Below are 19,877 nucleotides of genomic sequence, written 5' to 3'. Positions count from 1 at the left end.
AAATAATATACACATAATTTATACTAAACGGTCACCTGAAACAACAGGCTTGCATAAGAGCTTCAGCTAATTTGCACTACTTCTGAGACTTAACTGAAAGTGAGTGCAATAGAGTAGAAGCTGAACAGGACATACATGGCTTCTGTAGAGTCGACTCAGTTGTTACTGATAAAAGTCTGTGCCTTGAGCATGAGTTCTGGTCTTTTTTTCTGTGCTGTAAGGTTGCTTTCACATTGCGTTCTGTGTCCTTATTGGGGCATATATCTGAAATTCCGTGCAAAATGGGATCCGGATGCATGCGCTGACTAGGCCATAGACTGTAATGGTGACGACAGAGCAACGGTGAGCTATGTCGTGCACTTTTTTGGGGAATGAACGCCTACAGAAGGCGGACACATGAAAATGATGCACAGCAAGAGAGTATGTTCTCTCTGCTGTCACCATTACAATCTATGACCCCGTCGACGCACAGGTCTGAACCTCATTTTGAGAATTTGGGATGTACGCCCCTACAGGGACACAGAACGCAATATGAAAGCACCTTCAGTATCCACACCACTGTCTAGTGAAACTGCGTGCATACGCCGCGACCATGACTTAACTGGTGATGTAATCAGCAGAAGTCGAACATTGAATGGAAAGAGGCTGGAACTGGAGAGGAGAAAAATTGTGGCTATAAATGTAGTCAAAAGTTTTATTTCCTATACTTATTTTTTTCTACAGATTTATGGCCTGTTTGGAAGTATCCCAATGACCCCTTATGGCCACATGTGATATTCAGCCTTTTAATATTTATTAACTCCTAGAGATGACAATACCTGTCATTCTTGCTTTGCAGTTTCAGCAGTTCAGCGCCCAGATCCTGCTCCTTCTGGACGTGTTCACGTCGCTCTTTCTCGATTTTCTTTCTAGTCTCTTGTTTCTTAGTTACCAGATCTTCAATGTGTTTTAGATATTTCTAACAGACAATAAAGATTTAGTAAATGTCTACAAGAGAATCGCTAATCTCAGCAACAAATAAATGTCCAACAAACACATTCCTGCAGTTCTCTGTATATAGACAGTGTTATGCACCTGTCACGCATCCGAGCTTTGCTTCCTTCACCCGGTCTGCTACACTTTCTTGTGCTTCACGTTGGGTTTTGCAAGTAGTTTGGCTTGCAGCCATTGGCCTATATAAGGCCTCTGAAGAAACACCTGGGAATTGGCATTAAGATTTGCTAGTAACTCTTAGTTTTCTGTGCACAGTACTGGTCAGTAGTTTCCTAGATTTTAACTGTTTGTCTGCGGCTTCCAGTAACCCTGCTTAATGTCCGCCTATGGCTTCCAGAACATCTGTCTGCTTGTGGTTTCAAGGACTTTATTAAGACTTTTTGTTTGCCTTCACTATGTTTCCGTCTTTGGCTCCCAGGACGTCTCCCTTCTGCTTGCGGCTTCAAAGACTATATTAGGACTTTTTGCTTGTCTTTTCTAAGTGTGTGCCTGTGGCTTCCAAGACTATATTAATACTTTTTGTTTGCCTTCGCTACATGTCCAACTGTGGCTTCCAGGACATCTCCCTTCTGCTTACAGCATCAAGGACTTTGTTAAGACACTTTGTTTTCCTTTGCTACTTGCCCAACCGGCTGCTTTCAGGACGCAACCGCCTGCACCACTGACGCCCATGTGCCCACCCAGACCTTGGGTTAGAAGATCCCCTCACCCAGTAAGCCTGCAATATGTAATACACAGGATTTCATATCTTTAAATGGTAAATGGATGCTGTATTCACTCAGTGTAAAATGTGGAGGGCTCTGTGATGGTGCGGGCAGAGAAACTTTGCGGAGTAACTAAGGAGTTTAACCAGCTTCAGCGGCAATCACAGCATTACTAAGGCAAAAGAGTATTGAAGGGAATGCAGTAACACTGGATAAGCAGATGCTATTTCTGCTGAGCAGTTTAAGGCAAAGCAGTTAAAGAAAGAAAGATTGTGGAATTGAATTGTATGTTTATTAGTTTTTTGTATTGCCATGATCCCCCCACCCCCCCAAAAAATAAAATAAAGACGTTTTCCAGGGCATTGATATCGATTACCTATCCTTATGTGGGTGCTGGATCGCACCGATTAGCTATCAGCATGTCTCAGGGCTGCTAGAAACCAATGCCTTGTGTTGGACCCCCACTGATAACCTTTCCTAAAATATACTGTAGCTCATCAATATGATGTCCCTAGACAGTCCCTTTAAATTCTGATTTAATAATAAACCGGGAATGTTTGATCACAGGGTCTGACCTCCAGTTTGCCTTTGTTTTTTACAGGCACAGCCCTGAAGTGTGGTGGTCTTCCTTATCACTGTTGGGGGGTAGTTTTTTTTGGGTACGAATGAAAAATCTCACAAAAATCGTTATTAGAAGACGACGATTAGCTTCCATCCTTCACTGTCTACGACATCCCTTTTCGGCCCCTTCATACCTTCCATCTCTGCGCCTCTTCCTCGGCTTGCTGTCGTTGTTGTTTTATCTTCACCTGCAGTTGTTTCTCGGCCTGGGTTTGTCTGTCCAGAACGACCTGGTACGTCTCTGTCAGTTGTTCTCCACGGCCCACCAGCAGCTTCTGCAGGAATATTGTGAAGCATTAATGGTGGTTTTCCAAGACATTAATACTGATTACTTATCTTCAGTATAGGCCATCAAAACCAGATCATTCATGAATGTTATGGGGGGGAGGGGGGGGCTCTCTCCTATTTGCTTTTGGAAAAGCAGACAGTACTAATCACAACCACAGCACTATCTACGGTGCGAGCCCTTTAATCATCTGGTCTAACCCCTGCCGCTCCGATACTGAAGAACAATTTTAGGCATAAGAGGCCTGAACCACAGTATTTGGCTATCAGCCGCTATCTCCTCCATGCTCAGGAGCGCTCGCTTAAACAAGAGCGTCTGTGTTCTCTACGAGAGCGCAGGTGTCACACTCCTCTGGCGGCAGAAAGAATAAAATTATCAGCAGTCCGAAATCAGACAAACCAGATTCTTATCTCCCCTGGCATCACCTATCGAGGATCCCCATACATATTAGACTGCAGAAATTAGTCGACGTTAGTCTAACGTGTATGGGGGCTAAAAGTCAATAAACCACCAAAATGTATTTAATATAAACTTTACATCTTCACACAAACAGATCTCCACTCACCAGGAGCTTCTCTGTCTCCGTGTCTGTGATGGTTTCTGCGTCTCGCTTCTCATTATCGGTCTACAGGGATGGAGCAGAATAAATATCAGATACTAGTAGTAGAGTGTGCGTACATCTAAACAAAGCGTAAGGATATAGGACAAAGGAAAATAAAGGAAAATGTCTAGCACTTGTGGGTTTGTGATCAGTCAGTCATACAGGATGTCTACCCCCCTCCCCCGGCCAACAGTGGCTCTGGCCCTGGAGGACGTCACATAACCAGGTTTTACAGTGGCTTGTTATATGTGAACAACCCTGTCATGTATCTAAGGCTAGGATCAAATGATACTTTTATGAGTGCAAGTTGCTTCAATATTAAGGAAGCAAGTCCCGGTCCGACCACAGGACTGAGGACCCAACCGACATCTGTATAAATCCTCTGTGAACTAGCAGGGACCAATGACTACAATTCTAAATCATGATATCATAGAGAGTTGAGCAAAAAAAGATACACTGCCCAGTTCATTATTGGTTCAGCACTCCATGGCAGCTGGATCAGAGCAGCCACCACTTATGAGACAGACATATTGGACACCGCCAACATTACTAGGCACTGTGATTTCGTGACGAGGGTATCGCAAATCTTTTTCATGCTGCATTTCACAATTGCATTTAGTGTTTGTCACTGGGCTGGTATTGCAGCATGGTGGCTCAGTGGTTAGCACTATGTTCAGTGGACAGAACCATATACGGTGGCTCAGTGGTTAGCATTGTTGCTTTGCAGTGTTGGTATCCTACTGGGTTCAAATCTTGCCAAGGACAACATCTGCAGGAAGTCTGTATGCTCTCCCCATGTTTGCACGTGTTTCCTCCAGGTACTCCGGTTTCCTCCCACACTCTAAAGACATACTGATAGGAAAGTAAAGGAACCTGTCACCCCCCCCCCAGGCGTTTTTCAGTAAAAGAGCCACCTTCAGCAGCACTAAGGCTGCATTCTGTGAAGGTGGCTCTTCTGTTTCTGACCCCCATTAACGCCAAAATATAGACTTTCATAAATAGCTCCTCATACCTGCATTCTGTCACAGAGGTATGGAATGTCCCTCTGTTAAGCTGCCTCCCAGCTGTCCACCAAACCCCCTCTACAGCGTCCCTGCACTGCCTCCTTATTTTGTATTTGCCGTTACATGTTGTCGGGCGCCTGCGCTGTGACATCAGTTCTCGGGCATGCGCAGTGCGCGATGCACGGGAACTGCAATCAAGCTATGGCGCATGGGTGTTTCTGCGTCCCCAGATCCCGCCCCGAAGTGTTATGAAGTATTCACACTATGTGCTGCTGAAGGTGGCTCTTTTAGTGAAAAACACCCTGGGGGAGGGGGGGGGGTGACAGGTTCCCTTTAAGATTGTGAGCTCCAAACGGGACATTGATGACGATATCTGTAAAGCGCTGCAGACTATGACGGCACTATGTAACACAATTGCAACATGAGAACAACTACTGTCCAAACCTGTTAAATTTTTGGCTACACATTTAAAGTTGCATGCCATCTAGTATCAGTGGTGTCGTGTTGTGACCTATCGAAACTGTTGCAAAAAAATCCATTGGATCCTAAGTCACAGGCTGCAAATCTTAGTTGAAATCACTTCCACAGATTTTAAGGCAAGTCAGTAGCGCTTTTTTTTGTCAAAGCCCTAAATTATCACAACAGAAAGCTGCAGATAAGTTTTTGGTTGTGGAACTTGTCTGAGAATTGCTGTATCACAACATGCGTCCCCTCATAGCTCACCTAAAGGGGCAGGACGGGAAAAAAAATGTTGACTTTCTTACATGACCTGCCCATAGGTTTTACCTGGCATGGCAACTCGGCGCCATCGATACGAGTAGTCCTATGCGGCCATACCAAGCACAACCTGTGGACAGGGGTAGTGATAACTTTTCTAGGAAGAAGCCATGTTTTTGTAACAGCTGTATGAGCTAGACGAATTATAGATCCAAAGCTGAATCCATTTTTATCAGTGATCTCCATAACACAAGATCTCACCTGCACAGCGATGCACTGAGTCAGAAGCCCACCGGAGTCACGTAAGCCACATTGCAGCCTGCAGTGGTCTCCCTCGACACTTTGTCCCCCTTCTGACATGTCTCCAGGCGTGAGGGCTGATTCTGCAGAGAGCATGTCACCCGCAGAACGTCTCTCCTCTAGATCATCCATGTTGTCCAAAAATTACCACTCCCTATAAGAAGATGGTGATATTAGTGCTGTGCGTACGGTGCTCGCTTCATGCAGTGCGGGCGCCGCCTGCTGCGTTGCACCAAGTCACTCGAGTCAGACAGCAGTGTAACCCCTTAGGTGCCCGCTGTCCAGTTGTGGAAGCGGCATTTAAAAAAATTGGAATTGGAGCAATGTATCACTTTTGACTCCCCCCCCCCCCCAGAAAAATAATGGTGGGGCACCGATGCTGCGGTTGTGGCGGCCGGGGGCTTACAGAATGCGCCTGTGTCTGAGTTTCATAGGAAATAGGTCCGCTGGGCATTGTAGAAGCGATCACAGGTTCCTGTCCGCTAATAGAACTAGTAAAAAAAAAAATGGAATAAGAAAAAATGAACAGTTAAAAGTCCCCTTTTTTTAAAAAAAAAAACAAAATACAAAAATTTGTTTAAGAAACAAAAATTTGATATTGCCACGTGCAGAACCGTCTGACCGCATAGATTATTACATTTATCCTGCGCAAACATCAAGATAAACAAATAAAAGGAAAATGGCAGGATTTATTTGACTATATATATATATATATATAATCATCAAACTAACAGTGAGAAGGAGATAATAGAGACTGGGTTATGTGACTCTCCTGAATCCTGATATAAGTAATGAGGTTCGTTTTACAATAAGTTAGGCCTGCAAACCAAAACAAAACCGCCTCCATGCTTTATACTTCCACTCTGCTCTATAAACACAAAGCTCCACGTAAGAGCCGTGAAAACGACATCTGCCCCAACATATATCACCCGCTGCATCCACCCGTTCATTCCGGTACCGGTAGCCACAGCTGCTCACGTTACCTTAGAAAATGTAAGTCAACTGTTTACTTCCGGTCTTCCTTATTCATGTCTCCACGCCCACCGGAAGTGATGGATGAATACGTCACCGCTCAGCCGAATACGGAAGTGGAGCTTGGAGGGGACGGGTGAGTGCGGCGCTGGTTCTCTGGGCTGTCGGTGCGCTGCAGGCAGCTGTCCGGCACATGGTTCTGGACTGATAGTTTCTTTTTTCATAACCCAGCCTCTTAAACGCCCTGTTGATCTGAGAGGACGAGTCCTGAGTCCCCCAGTCACGCGGACATCTGTGCAGAGAGTGTGGGGGTCCTGTGTGAGCTCAGCGCTGCTGCCCTGTGATCTGTGCACTCTGTGGGGTCTGCTGTTCAGTCACTTAAAGGGGTTTTCTACCTTTAGATATAATGGGCCCCTATAATGTAACTTATCTGCGGTAATCTTCCCCCGCTCCATCTCTTCTCGGTTCTAGTTGATTGTTTTCATCACCGCTGCAGCCAATCTCTGAGCTCAGATGCTCTGCCTGTAAAGGTCCTTGTCAGTCTTTAAATGCTATGGTTCTGCCCTGGGGGTCCTTTCTGGCATCAATCACATAGAGATGGGCTGCCATGGCACTGAAGCCCCCCTGCCGCTGCATCATCCTACTCCCCTTCATTGGAGACCATCTTGTTCAATGCAAAACTTAAAGGGATTGTTGGGGGAAAGATACGTAAAATAAATAACGAACTCGGTGTCTCCGGTGATGTCAGCACTCCTGTGGCCTGCGATTGGTTGCAGCGGTCAGATGACTTAAGCAGCATACTCATCAGATCTTTTATAATTATGTTCTCAAAGCCTACTGACCGCTGCAGCCAATCACCTTGTTGGATAAAGGTGGGTGCCGCTAGGTTAGCATGATGGAGTTTTTTTTTTTTTTAACATATCCCGTTCCCAGGGCAAAGGTTTATTTTTCTCTGACAATCCCTTTAAGTATTGCAGTCTATAGAACAAGCATGCGATCATAGGGTCAAATAGCTTAACGCAGTTGTTCATTACTTGGACATCATCTGCTGAATCACTGTGTTTGCCCTGAGTAAACTAACACTTATACTCACCTCTGGTGCCTTTCCAGCCATGTCGGACCTTGCTGTCCCGTGGCTCATTATGTCACGCGAACACTGCAGCCAATCAGCAATGGCTTCACTCTCCCCACCTTCAGACAAATCAAACATCAAGAACGAGTGAGTGGTCAGCCACAGTTCTGCCTTCCTCCAGGTGTCTGATTTATCCAAAGGCAAGGAGAATGAAGCCAGCACTGATTGGCTGCAGTGTTCACGTGATGTAAAAAAAAGTGCCGTGAGCCTCAGAAGAGCGAGGTCCGACTGCACTGGAGGCGTCTGTGTTATTTTACTCAGGGCAAACATACTGATTGAAAAAGGGTTGTCCAAGTAGTGCGCAACCAGAAGACTTTAAAAAAATATAAACAAACTAAAATTAAAATTGCCCTTCTTTTCCATCTTTAAAAATTAAACATATTTTTCTGTGTTGTCGCATCCATAAAAACTTGATTCATTAAGATATAGAATTATTTAACCCATAAAGTAAATGCCATAAAGAAAATAAAATCTTAGCAACAGAATTCCTATTCCCCCCCCCCCCCCATTTTTCAGTACATTATTTGGTAAAATGAACGTAGTCATTCAAAATGCAACTAGTCCCACACAAAACAAACAAAACCTCATACGGCTACATTGGCAAAAAAAAGTTCTAGAACTTGGAAAAAATGGAAGCCAAAAACTGTTTGCAATAGGAAGGGGTGAAATATACTGTACTTTGTATATGTGTGTCTCCTTGAGTTATTAGTAATCTTGCCGTGTTCTTCGCAGGTCCCAATGCCCGCGCTGGGTTGCTTCCTCTGTAATGGGCCATCGCCATGCATCGGTTTTTCATCCCATTCATGTGCCTTTGTCTTTTCACGTTGCCCCTCTTCCTCCCCATGCTCAATGCCAGCAATGACGCCACAAGTCAGGGTGAAGAGCTGACCTGGGCTGTCCGTCTGGACCCCTCTCAAGGCTCTGGACGGAGAGAGGAGTTGGACGCTCTAGCAGAAGAGCTTTCGCGTGCTGTGGGGCTGGAGAATCGGGGTGTTATCGGGGAGTTAAAGGATCACTACTTATTTGCACACGTGGGACCTGGTCAGATCAAGGAGATGACTCGGAGAAAAGTTCACGAGATCTTCACACAACACGACAGCGTGCGATGGTTTTCCGAACAGAAACTACTGAAGAGATCCAAGAGGAGCTTGCACTTTAATGACCCCAAATATCCACAGCAATGGCACTTGGTGAGACAGTCTACAAGCGTGAGCCTGTCTTTTGTGGAGGAGTCTTAGACCTCTTGGGGAGTTTTTCTAAATAATGCAGTTTCTGTAATATTTAATAGATCTGATCAAATTTGTCAGGTTCAATTATTTAAAAAAAACAACTTGATTTGCTGAAAATCGAAATGCTGCAAAACCTCTAATTGCTCCACAAAATAGTGTGTAACGCTTTGAAGTCTCCTACGACTGGTGTAGTCTCTGGCTATGATTCCTAACAGGATCTTTAAAATATATCTTCTTTGAAACGTTGTAGAGGAAAAAAAATATACCTGGCTACAATCATACAGCCAGACTCTGACTCATGCTGCCCACGGTTTGGGCAGCTTGAAATCATGTGTCTGGTTCCCTTTAGAATTTAGTCCTCCATAGTCATTTGTGATCATGCACATTGTTTTGTGCAGAACACTTTAACTTAACTGACAGTGTCGCTGTCAGAAGTAACAGTATGCTGTGACTGAGACAAGTGATGTATAATATGTTCCATAGTGCACTCATTTTTCCTCCACTAGCATGATTTCCAGAGACAAAGAAGGCCAATTATGACCCGCATTTGGTAGAAATACTGGCCTGATGGCTGATGGCAGTGGTGGTTGTGTTGCACCTACTGCTGCACAAAACACATTAAATCAAGGTGACTGGTTCCCTTTAGAATTGAAATAAGTGGTCCAAAAATTCTCCCTCGTAGCCATTTGTGATCATGCAGATTGTTTTGTGCAGAACACTAACTTAAATGACAGTGTCGCTGTCAGAGGTAGCATCAGTCTACGGTGCAATATAGTCCATGCTGCACTCTGCTTCCTCCACTAATATTATTTCCACAGGCAAAGGAGGCCAATTATGACCTGCATTTAATAGCAATACTGGCCGGATGGCTGGTACCAGTGGTGGTTGTGTTGCAACTTCAGCTAGCAGTGGCTAATTTATTATTTTTGGAATCTTTTTTCTTTAACATTTAGTAGTCCATTGCCACTTTTTCTTACATTTTGTGCATCACTATAATTAACTTTTGGCTATCTTTTCAACCTTTACCAAAAAGGAGGTAATTAGAAATGCTAGGCAGGTAGGTACACGTACAGAAAGCAAATGTGGCAGCAGGGTGCACTATAGGTGTAGCATGTTGTACAGGTGTGTCAAATTGGGACTAGTAAATCAAGTGTACAAAAACTCAGCTTAATGTCTACCTGTTTATTTTTTTTCTATTTAACCCCTTAGTGACCAGAGATATTTTTGGTTTTGCATTTTCATTTTTTGATCCCCCCCTTTTCCCAGAGCCAAAACTTGTCATGCCAACCCATCGATGACCCGTGATCACGTGACGGGTCACCGATGAGTGGATTTCCGGCATGATAACCGGAAGCGCATATTAAATGCCTTTGTCAGACTTTGACAGAGGCATTTAACGGTTTAATAGCCGCAGGTGGATCGCGATTCCACCCGCGGCTGTTCCAGGCACATGTCAGATGTTCAAAACAGCTGACGTGCCGGGAAAGATGTGGGCTCAGCACTGGAGCCCACATCAAAGGCAGGGAGTCCGACATTGGCGTAAATTTACGCCCAATGTCTGAAAGGGGTTAACAAAATTCAACCACCTTCCCAACCATGACATAACAAGAAATACTAAGTAGACACAGAACCAAAAGGCCAGCGACTGCAACAGGGTGCTATATTGGTGTGGCATGTACCGGATATAAAATGTGACTAGTAAAACAAATATGCAAAAATAAAATTGCAAGCGACACGCTCACTTTGTGAGGTTGACTGTCACAGTTAAATGTCTGGATTGTGGGGAATTTTCGTTTGTAGTTTTGAGAAACAATTGTTCTCCCATTCACAAAAACAATTGCAGAAGAAATGCAAATAACTTTTTTGGTCCCTCAATCTTTTTCTGCATATTTCTTATTTTTATAGCTTTTAATTACATTTCAATAAAAAATATATTTTTTAGATATTTTTTGTGCAATACTCTTCCTTACCCATAGTTTACACATACCTGGGTTGAGTGCTGTAATTACTTGATAAAAAAAGTGGTTTTCCCAAATTATGAGTTTGTTAAAATATTAGGAAAATAAGGTAAATCATTGCTGCTTGCTAGTGCATAAAGGAAAAAAAAGGCAATTGTTATACAAATACAGCAGGCTGTATGACAGCTACTCCTAATCACTGATGAGTCTGCCACTGCTGCCACCTCTCCTATCACTCCCCACATTACGTGAATCTGTGTTATTCCCAGACTACTACATTCATCATCTTCACTCATTTCGGTCTGTACGGTAATTTGCATTTGTAATTTGTAATGTATTTGACTAATATTTTAGGGCTTTCACTTACAGTGGTTTTTTATGAGCTCTGATGTCTTCTCACTATTGTAAAATAACCATAAAATAGCTGCTGCATTCCCCGCATTGGCTTTTATGCAGGCTATGATAGTCCCTCCTGATTGGTTGTGCTATACCATGTGATGTGATGAATTCAAGGCATTATAGGAAAGCATTCACAGTTCCTCCTGAGGTCATGTCAACATCACTTGTGTGAATGGCGGATCCTGTGTTATTAGTCATTGTACATTAGGAGGAGGTGAGCTGTGATATCACCTATTGCGAATGGATTATGTGTCATCAACTGTATATAGATCTGTTGTTAGTCGTTCTATAGGAGGAGAAGGTGAGCTGTGATATCACGTATTGTGAATGTGGATCCTGTGTTATCTACTATATATAGAGTGCCTCTGCTACTTTGTTTTAGTGGTGGTCTCAGCTGATATTGTCAGGCTCAGCCCGCAATATAATGTATATGGGAGCCTCCCGTCCCCCAACAGATGATTTCGGACTGCTGATCCTTTTTTCTCATCACGATAAGCCACTGGCGGAGGAGTCTGACAATATCTGTCTGGTAGAGAACACAGGTGTGCTCACATTGATGTCTCCTGTGTGTGGAGGAGTTTGAATAGAGCCGCCTGCCGAAACCTCGTTCCAACAATTTATCTATCTATCTATCTATCTATCTATCTATCTATCTATCGTGTTTGGGGCTCTTAACTTTGTAATTCCGTCTTATGGTTTATGTTGATCCCCCTTTAACCTTATCTGTTTCCTTTTCAGCACAATACCCGTAGTCCTGGAATGGATATTAATGTTACCGGCGTGTGGGAAAGAAATGTGACCGGCCGGGGAGTTACCGTGGTGGTTGTGGATGACGGCGTGCAGCACACTGTCCAGGACATTCAACCAAATTATGTAAGCAATAAGAAAAATGGCATCATGCTTTTTCAGCCTCTGGAGGCTCGCTGGGCACCCGCAGGCAATCATTGGTGTGATCAGGGCTGTGGAGTCGGAGTCGTGGAGTCGGTGCTCATTTTGGTGGAGTCGGCATAAAATGGACCGACTCCTAAAATATATAATAAATTGGGTACAGTAATTCAATGCAGAATGTGCTGAATATTTTTTCATAGGAATTTGGGAAAGTTATGAAATGTCCAATAAATGGCTGTTCTATTCCTGATCTAAGGCTACATTCACACACACAGCGTTTTTCCTGTGTTTTTTGAGGATACGTTTTTCAGCTGCAAAAGCAGATCAGCTTTTTAAAAAACAGCATCACCTGAAAGGTTTTTGAGCTCATATATAATGTTTTCAATAGCAAAAGCAGATTAGAAAAACGCCACACAAACTGACATGCTCATTCAGCCCAAAAACAGATCCTCACAAAACAATGTGTCTGAATGTCATATCCTGAAACTCATTGACTTTGCTGGGATGCCCAGAATCACTGCATTTTACTGCAAAAAACGGATCTGCAAAAACGCTGTGTGTGAATCATGGCTGTAGCCAGCGAGGGGCAAGGTGGGCAGCTGCCCCCCCCCCCTAGAAGCAGGGGCACGCACCTATCAAAACTCACTTGTATGCTACAGTGCTCCCGTCCTGCATCAGCTCCAGACTGCAGGGTCAATCTCCCCTCCTCTGTCCTGTCTTCTGCTGTCTTCACCAGAGAGAGGAGGGGGAGGGGTGCCTGCCCAGCACAGGATCCGATTCCTGGGCCCCCAGCTGGAGAAAGTGAGAAAGTTGTGCACACGCTGCAGCTGGCAATAAGAGAGAGTCTGCAAGAGGGACATGCTGGAAATCTGATTGGAAAAGTGAGGAAATTAGTTATTGTCGCCAGAATCCATAAAATTGATTCCATGAAGAGACGTGCTGGGAAAGGGCAATTGTCGATCAAGCCACTCGGTGGGGCAGCACTTATTTAAAGGTAATCTGTCACCCCTTTTTCGAGATGTCATATAATGATGTCATTCAATTGTGTGTCACATAAGGATTCTCTTAGTACTTTTGCTTCCCCTTGACCCCGCACCTTTCATGCATAAATACCTTTTTTATATATCGGTTCAGATGTATGTAAACTGCCGCGGTCCGGTCCGATGGGCGGGGCTTATTGAGCTGCTCCCCCCCCCCCCCCTCCCTGTCTTGCGCTACGCATTTCTTCTTGTGTAGAGCAAGACAGGGAGGGGGGGAGCAGGTGAATAAGCCCCGCCCATCGGACCGGACCGCGGCAGTTTACATACATCTGAACCGATATAAAAAAGGTATTTATACATGAAAGATGCGGGGTCAGGGGGAAGCAAAAGTACTAAGAGAATCCTTATGTGACACACAATTGAATGCCATCATTATATATCTCAAAAAAGGGGTGACAGATTCCCTTTAATGATTGAGCGATTGCTTGGACTAAAACCGTTTCTTATAGATATGGTGAACCCTCAGGTAACCCTAAATGAAGGTCAGTGGACACAGGTGGCTGAATTGAAGGAATTGCTTAATCACCCATTTACCGTGACTAAAAAATTACAAGCTGAGGATTTAACTCCTGGCATTTTCATAAGGGAGTGGAAGAACTTGCTATTTTGCCTGTCCAAAAGAGGAGATTTAATCGCAGATGGCATTTCTGCTTCAATGAAACGGAGGGAGACCCAGCTATTGGAAAATAAAATTTTTCTGGCAGCTGTTTATGAGGACCCAAGTCATCGTATACTGCTTGATGATCAACAGCTTACTAAAGGAAAAGAAGCTCTGACTGAGGTAGCAGTTAGGATGAGTGGCCTACAGGAGGACTGCCAGGCGCAAGAGGACTTGGGTCCTGACAGTGCTACTGCTGCCATATCTTCATCCTCATCAGATGAGGAGTTTGACTTTGACAAGTATTTGGATGACATGGAGCAGGCAAAGCGTTGCCGCAAGGAAAAAGATTTCACTCCGTCTCCTATAGCAAGCAGATTGACCATATTTCAGCAAAATGTTTCACTTGCTCTCAAAGAAATAGAAAAATTCAACCGTTCTTCAAAACTGACTGTGCACGAGGCAATTCCTTTATACCCGGAAATTGTTAGAGCTGTTGCCCATGTGGTTACGGCTTTGCCTCCAACCCAAGTTAGTGTAGAAAGGTTGTTCTCTAGCCTTAAAATTATTAGGTCAGATTTGAGGTCATCTATGAAGGAGGATCTGATGGAGGCAATTCTATTTCTTAGAACAAATTCATAGACTGCACAAATGTTATTTAATATGTTTTTGTTGAAAACTGTTTTTTGCCACTTACATAGTTTATTACAAAGTGTTATATATACACACAATGTATATTTCTTTATTGCTTCATTGGGGGACACAGGTAACCATGGGTGTATGCTGCTGTCGCTAGGAGGCTGACACTATGCAAATAAAGTAAAAACTGGCTCCTCCTCCGTAGCATACACCCACTGACAGGCAGGAAGAACCTCAGTTTAAGCTTAGTGTCTGTAGGAGGCGGAACTGGATCTAACACCAGATCCGCAGTGGTTTTTCTTTCACAGGTTTCTGTGTGAATTTATTAATCTTTTTCCCTTTGTTTTTCAGATACAGCTCGTCAGGTAACAGGGTGCAGATTGCTCACCCTGTTTTCCCACATTTAAGCAACCGAGAGAGCAGTGTGGTGTCACCCACATCGCCCACTCTCAGACCCGCTGGCAGGACTTTGTCCCCTGTCTCCCGTCGGGGTGTTTCAGGGTGACTCTCAATGGCCAGCCCTTGCCTTATCCCCTCCTCACACCTCTCCTCCGAGAGGGCTGAGAGGAAGACGGTGGACACGGTGGTGGCCTTCCCCCTTCTGGCAAGGGGTTGATGCCGTCTTCTGCACCATCTGGAGACGGTGCGGGAAGGGGCATCTTCTCTCCCAGGACCCTCTCCATCCCAAGGGCTCCTGATGCGATCCTCATCTATCATCTAGCAAGAGGTACCGGATTCAAGCAGGTAGTAAGCCAGCGGGCCCTTTCTCCCCCCCCCCCCCCCCCCCCCCGCAGCAGCTTCCCCGTGCAGCAGCTCTCCCGTTTACCTGTGTATAGGTCCCCGCTGTAGATAGGCCACTTTCCTCCCGCCTCCACCTCAGTTCAATTTTGGCGCCTTTTTTCCTCATTGCGCGTGGCCCCGGCATTTTGCAGGCTTTCTTCTCCCCTTTGGCCATTTTACATCAGGAGCACGTCCCCCCGGCATGTCTCCTATCAGCCGCCCTCATCGACCAGACACGCCCCCTGCTTGGCGTGTTTAGTTTGCCCTACCCTTCTATGCCGGACACGCCCCCTCCGGCGTGCCATATTATCTCGCCTTTTCCACTGCCGGGCACGACCCCTACCTGCGCGTCACCGCCGGCGACTGTGCCATTTGCGGGTCGCATCACGCCACCTCTGCTTGTCGGCCTATCAGGCTGCAGCTTTCATCCTTGGCGCTCTTTCCTGCCCGATGGAGGCGGCGCCGAGTCAGATAATCCTGGCTAGGTCCGGGACACACCTACCAGCACAGCTCCGGCCGGATCACGCCCACCGCTCCGCAGCGGGACGCTTACCTGTCTGTCCCTGGCTCCGCCGGTCCGGTCACTACTGGCGCCCCCCACCATGTCAGCCATTATGAGGGACACTTTTCCTTGTTTTTCGGTGGCCGGCACAACAGCCTGAGACGGCGCGGTTTATCTGGTTCCTTCTGCTAATTGAGCCCCCCGGCTTTGGCCTTCTCGCCCGGTCTCCACGTAGCCACGCCTTCTTACCAGCCTCAGGCCAGTCAGTGACCCTCGGCCAATCAGTGCGCACCCTGCGCATTACCAGACCAATCGGCGTGGACTTAGCCACGCCCCCTCCCTATGGCCGCGTTTATTTGACTAATCAGTGAGTATGTCTCTCTAGCCCTCTCTCCCTGTCACCCGAGACACTACCCCAGTATAGCGTCTCAGTGACTGCAAGTTTGTGATCATGCACTATCTGTAGATTTGTGCACCGTCTGTCACCATCTGCCTCAGGACTTAGAGGGCACAGCAGGCGGTGTGTCTCTGTCTGTAACAGCGGACGAAGATTTGTGCATCCCAGCGGGCTCAGCAGGCACCCATCTCTATCCGGTACCGGATCTGGGAGGCACTGCAGCCTCAGTAGTGAGCGCCATCTCTAGTTTCAGGTAGGACCAGCCCAGGCTGGTTGTTTTTTCTACCTCATAGGGGCTTATCTATCTCCGGCAGTAGTCTTCATCTCTCCCCTTGGCCACCAACTGTATAACAGCAGTGGCCCTCTGACCAGTCTGCATTATTTATGCACGTACTGCAGCTCTTCCACCGTGTCTGCCCTACAACAGTCCCAAAATGCCCGGGACGAGAGCACTCCCCTTCTTCCGGAGTGGGCTGCTGCCATGTCTCAGTCGATATCCGACCTGACAGAAGTTTCATAGTCCACGACCCAGGTCCTGGAGCATCTGTTCCTTCGGTCTACTGCCACCAGTGCTCCGAACACTTTGTATGGTGATTCGCACGCACCTGTCCACGATGGTCACAGGGACATATCTAGTACGGAACAAGAGAAGCGAGCCCAGGTCTCTCGGCATCTGCCTGGGAGGACGGCATTCCCCTCCCTCGAGTGGTCTGTTGCCATGTCCCAGCCGGTCTCCAGCCGGACAGAAGATTCAATTTTCAGGATGAATGCAATCCCCTCCCTCCGGAGTGGGCTGTTGCCATGTCTCAGTTGGTCTCAGACCTGACTAGAAAATTCACAGTCCCTGCTACAGGTCCTGGAATGTATGCCGCATCTGTCTGCTGCCACCAGTGCTCCGAATACCTCCTGTTATGATTGGGTCACCGAGGAAGAAAACAAAACCAAGCTAAGTCACAGAAAACCAGAGAGGTTGGTAACTACGCGGATTGCAGACCCCTGATCCTAACCACACAACTAACAGCCGTGGAGCGTACCTATGATGATTCTAGATGACTCGTCACAGCCGGAGGACTAAAGCCTAAAGCAAGAAAAGGGGAAATCTAAACTGCCCCAGAGCAGACCCCAAAGGAATAGACAGCCCCCACACATGTATTGACGGTGAAACAAGATGAAAGCACAAACACAGGTAGAAAAATAGGCTGAGCAAACGATGGGGCCCACACTAACTAGAAAGTGTCAGGAACACCGCACTGAACTTGCTCACTGAGCAGTGCGCGTGTCCTGAGTAAAGCGAACAGTGCTCAAAGATACCCATGGAGCGGGCAGCAGCCGAGCAGATGCATATTTCAGAGCCGCAGGACCTGAAGCACATGACTGCTAGGGGCGTGGCCTAAACACCACAGAGCTAGGAGCTGCAAGATAACTCCTAGCAGGGTAACTGCGAGACAAAGTTACCAGGGGGCATAGACAGGGAGAATAGTCAAGACGTAGCCAATGAGTCACACACAGAGATAGCTGCAAAGGTACAAGAGGGGCGAGCAGAGAGTAGTCAGGTCACATGCAATGAGTCATACACAGAGATAATAACGCAGTACAAAATCAACAGGCAAACTCACAACAGGAAACAACCATATAAACAAGCTATAGCAACAAACAGGCACACAGGGGTGAGCACACTAGGCCAAAGGCAAAAGTATAACTGGCAGGGATTGAAGCTTCCCAGGGGTTTAAGAAGCTCTCCCAGAACCAGAAAGAGGCCGCAATCATTAACCCCAGGTGTGCAGGTCAAAACCTGCACCGAGCTCCAGACATTAACCCCAGGTGTGCAGCTCAAAAACCTGCACTGGGATCATGACAGAAAGGACAGGAAAGGAAAGATACTGTCTGCAATCACGCCAAAAAACCCTGCAAAAAATGTCCAACACTTCTGATAGCAAAAAAAACCCTGAAGTCACTAGACTTCACCCACTATATCAGCACTCTGGCATATTCTGAGAACAGAGCAAAAAGAGGCCAATCTAATAAGGGACAAAAAGCAAACTGGCACATACAGTAACATAAGAGTGGAAATTCAGCACAGCCCCAGCCGGGGCTGGCTGACCACACAAAAACTGAATAGACAAAACCAAATCAAATGTGAACATTAGCAGAGAAAACTTAGCTTGAGAAGACAGGAACTGAGCTGGAAACCAAGACCTCAGGAGGCAGGAAAAAAAATCACCAGCATGGGAATAGGGAGTCGGCTGTCTTAAATCCAGTCTGAGACTCCAGATGTCCAATCGTCATCCTCATTATCAGGTGGCAGGTCTCTGTTAATTAAATCAGCTTCATTACCTCCTGCCACCACCAGAGGGTGCCCGGAAAGAGAACTCACGACTCCTCTGTCAGCACAAACAGTTCTCTCACCAGAAACCAAAGGCAGACCAGAAAATGAGTTCACAGCAACCTCCCATGGTGATTCGCATGCACCCGACCATGACCTCCACAGGGACAGATAAGGAGAAAGATCTAGGAAGCCGACTCTGTCTAGCTCCTCATCCAGTTCACCTGGCCCCTCTGCGGCAGGGTCGGATGTAGCTTCTCAGTCACAGTCTGACTCGGATGCGGATCAGACTTCTGATACCCTGGACATGGTAGGTAGCCTTATTTCGGCTATTGTTGAAACCCTCGATATTAAAGAGGAGCATGTGGCTGCTCAGGATGTCTCCGTTTCATTCAGCATTTTTTCCAAAGAGTTTGAGGCTACCGCCTCTAGACACTGGGAACATCCCGGCAAACGCTTCCCGGGAAGAAAATGTCTGGACACTCAGAAATTGTCAGCATATGGTCCGATTCCCCTAAGGTGGATCCGCCTTTTTTCACGCTTAGCCTCTCTAACAGTCCTGTCCAGTCCTGATGCGATGACTCACAAGGACGCTACGGACAGACAGATTGTGGTTTTAGCTGTATCGGCCTTAGTCATCAGGCACTTTTCCCTGACTTAATTTAGCCTCCACTTGAATGCTGAAGGCCATATCGGCCTGGACCAAGATACTTCGCCGGGGCATTATGGCGGCAGCTCTTACTGTGGAGCTAGCAGATTTAGCACTTCCCTGCCATTCCAGGAATCCAGGCTCTTTGGGACCAAACTGGTCCAGGTCACTTCCGACGCCACCAGAGGTAAGAGCACCTCTCTGCCTTTCCTCTGGTGGTTCTTCCAGCAGGACCGTTTTTCTGCACAAGGGGAAAGAAGGAAACCTTTCTTCAAGCTATTCCTCACTGGAGGCCTAGGACCCGTCTCTCTAAGTTCTCCGGATCCCCCTATCACAGATTCACCTCTGACAGGTCACCACTACCTGGGAATCTTTCCAGGGTGGAAGGTAGGTTTCTTCTTTTCACGGAGACTTGGTTGTCGGCGGTCGACGACGCCTGGGTCGGGGAGATCGTTACATCTGGCTACAAAATGGAATTTTCTTCGCCCCCAGGAAGACATTTCTCCTTCCCGCTAAATCAACCCTCTCATGGGTTCTCCAAGCCGTCTCTTCCCTGCCTAAGCTCAGGTGTCATTGTACCCGTTCCTTGGCACAAACGGTTTTCTGGGTTCTATTCGAACCTCTGTGAACTCCTGGGAAAAAAAAAAAAAAAAAACGTTTCTCCCTGCCCGATCTTAGACCTCAAGCAGTTGAATTGCCACCTCCGGATTCGCCTCTTCAGATCGGAGTCCTTGCGCTTGAGGATCCCCTCCATGGAGCAGAGGGATTTACTTTGCTCTGTGGACATTCAGGATGCTTTCCTGCACATTTCTATTAGTGTACGGCATCGGAGGTTCCTTCGGTTGCGATATAGGAGCACCACTCCAGTTCAGCCTGGCGTCCGCTACCAGGGTCTTTACGAAGCTCATGGCAGCTGTCATGGAAACTGTGCCTTATGCCCAGTTTCACACCCGCCCTCTTCAGTTGGCCCTCCGGTCTACCTGGGACAAGAGAATTGTTTCCCTGGACTGTTTCCCTGAATCGGCCAGTGCTTTTACCTCTCAATGTGAAGCAGTCCCTCTCTTGGTGGACACTATCCGCCTCTGCCCTGCGCAGGAGTTCATTTCTCCTGCTCCGTTGGCAAATCATCAACATCGATGCCAGTC

The 19,877-nt window shown here is 46.5% G+C and overlaps 2 protein-coding genes across 9 annotated transcripts in view; one reads left to right on the top strand and one right to left on the bottom strand.

The window, feature by feature from the left end:
• The window catches only part of RNF214 (ring finger protein 214), a 103,375-nt gene that overhangs the window by 68,583 nt on the left and 14,915 nt on the right, over positions 1-19,877 (bottom strand). For 2 of the 5 annotated variants that reach the window (XM_073585232.1, XM_073585229.1), the window contains exons 1-6: positions 6,210-6,227; positions 5,633-5,717; positions 5,188-5,380; positions 3,170-3,229; positions 2,453-2,593; positions 819-958 (exon numbers count right to left, since the gene is read on the bottom strand). In XM_073585232.1, coding sequence (XP_073441333.1) covers positions 819-958; positions 2,453-2,593; positions 3,170-3,229; positions 5,188-5,358 — 512 coding nt within the window. In that variant the 5' untranslated portion in view covers positions 5,359-5,380; positions 5,633-5,717; positions 6,210-6,227. Of the gene's footprint in view, positions 1-818; positions 959-2,452; positions 2,594-3,169; positions 3,230-5,187; positions 5,381-5,632; positions 5,718-6,209; positions 6,359-19,877 lie in introns of those variants that run through there. The other 3 variants (XM_073585233.1, XM_073585230.1, XM_073585231.1) reach the window with 3 other exon arrangements.
• Positions 6,199-19,877, top strand: part of PCSK7 (proprotein convertase subtilisin/kexin type 7) — a 105,286-nt gene continuing 91,607 nt past the window's right edge. The window contains exons 1-3 of one of the 4 annotated variants that reach the window (XM_073585226.1): positions 6,199-6,334; positions 8,063-8,520; positions 11,655-11,789. In XM_073585226.1, coding sequence (XP_073441327.1) covers positions 8,110-8,520; positions 11,655-11,789 — 546 coding nt within the window. In that variant the 5' untranslated portion in view covers positions 6,199-6,334; positions 8,063-8,109. Of the gene's footprint in view, positions 6,335-6,362; positions 6,517-6,539; positions 6,560-8,062; positions 8,521-11,654; positions 11,790-19,877 lie in introns of those variants that run through there. The other 3 variants (XM_073585228.1, XM_073585225.1, XM_073585227.1) reach the window with 3 other exon arrangements.

This window comes from Dendrobates tinctorius, unplaced genomic scaffold (genome assembly GCF_039654945.1).
Source record: "Dendrobates tinctorius isolate UK_male_01 unplaced genomic scaffold, ASM3965494v1 ptg000086l, whole genome shotgun sequence".
Classification (NCBI taxonomy): Eukaryota; Metazoa; Chordata; class Amphibia; order Anura; family Dendrobatidae; genus Dendrobates; species Dendrobates tinctorius.
The sequence above is the reverse complement of the archived record's forward strand: the minus strand, read 5'-3'. Positions and strand labels throughout refer to the sequence as shown.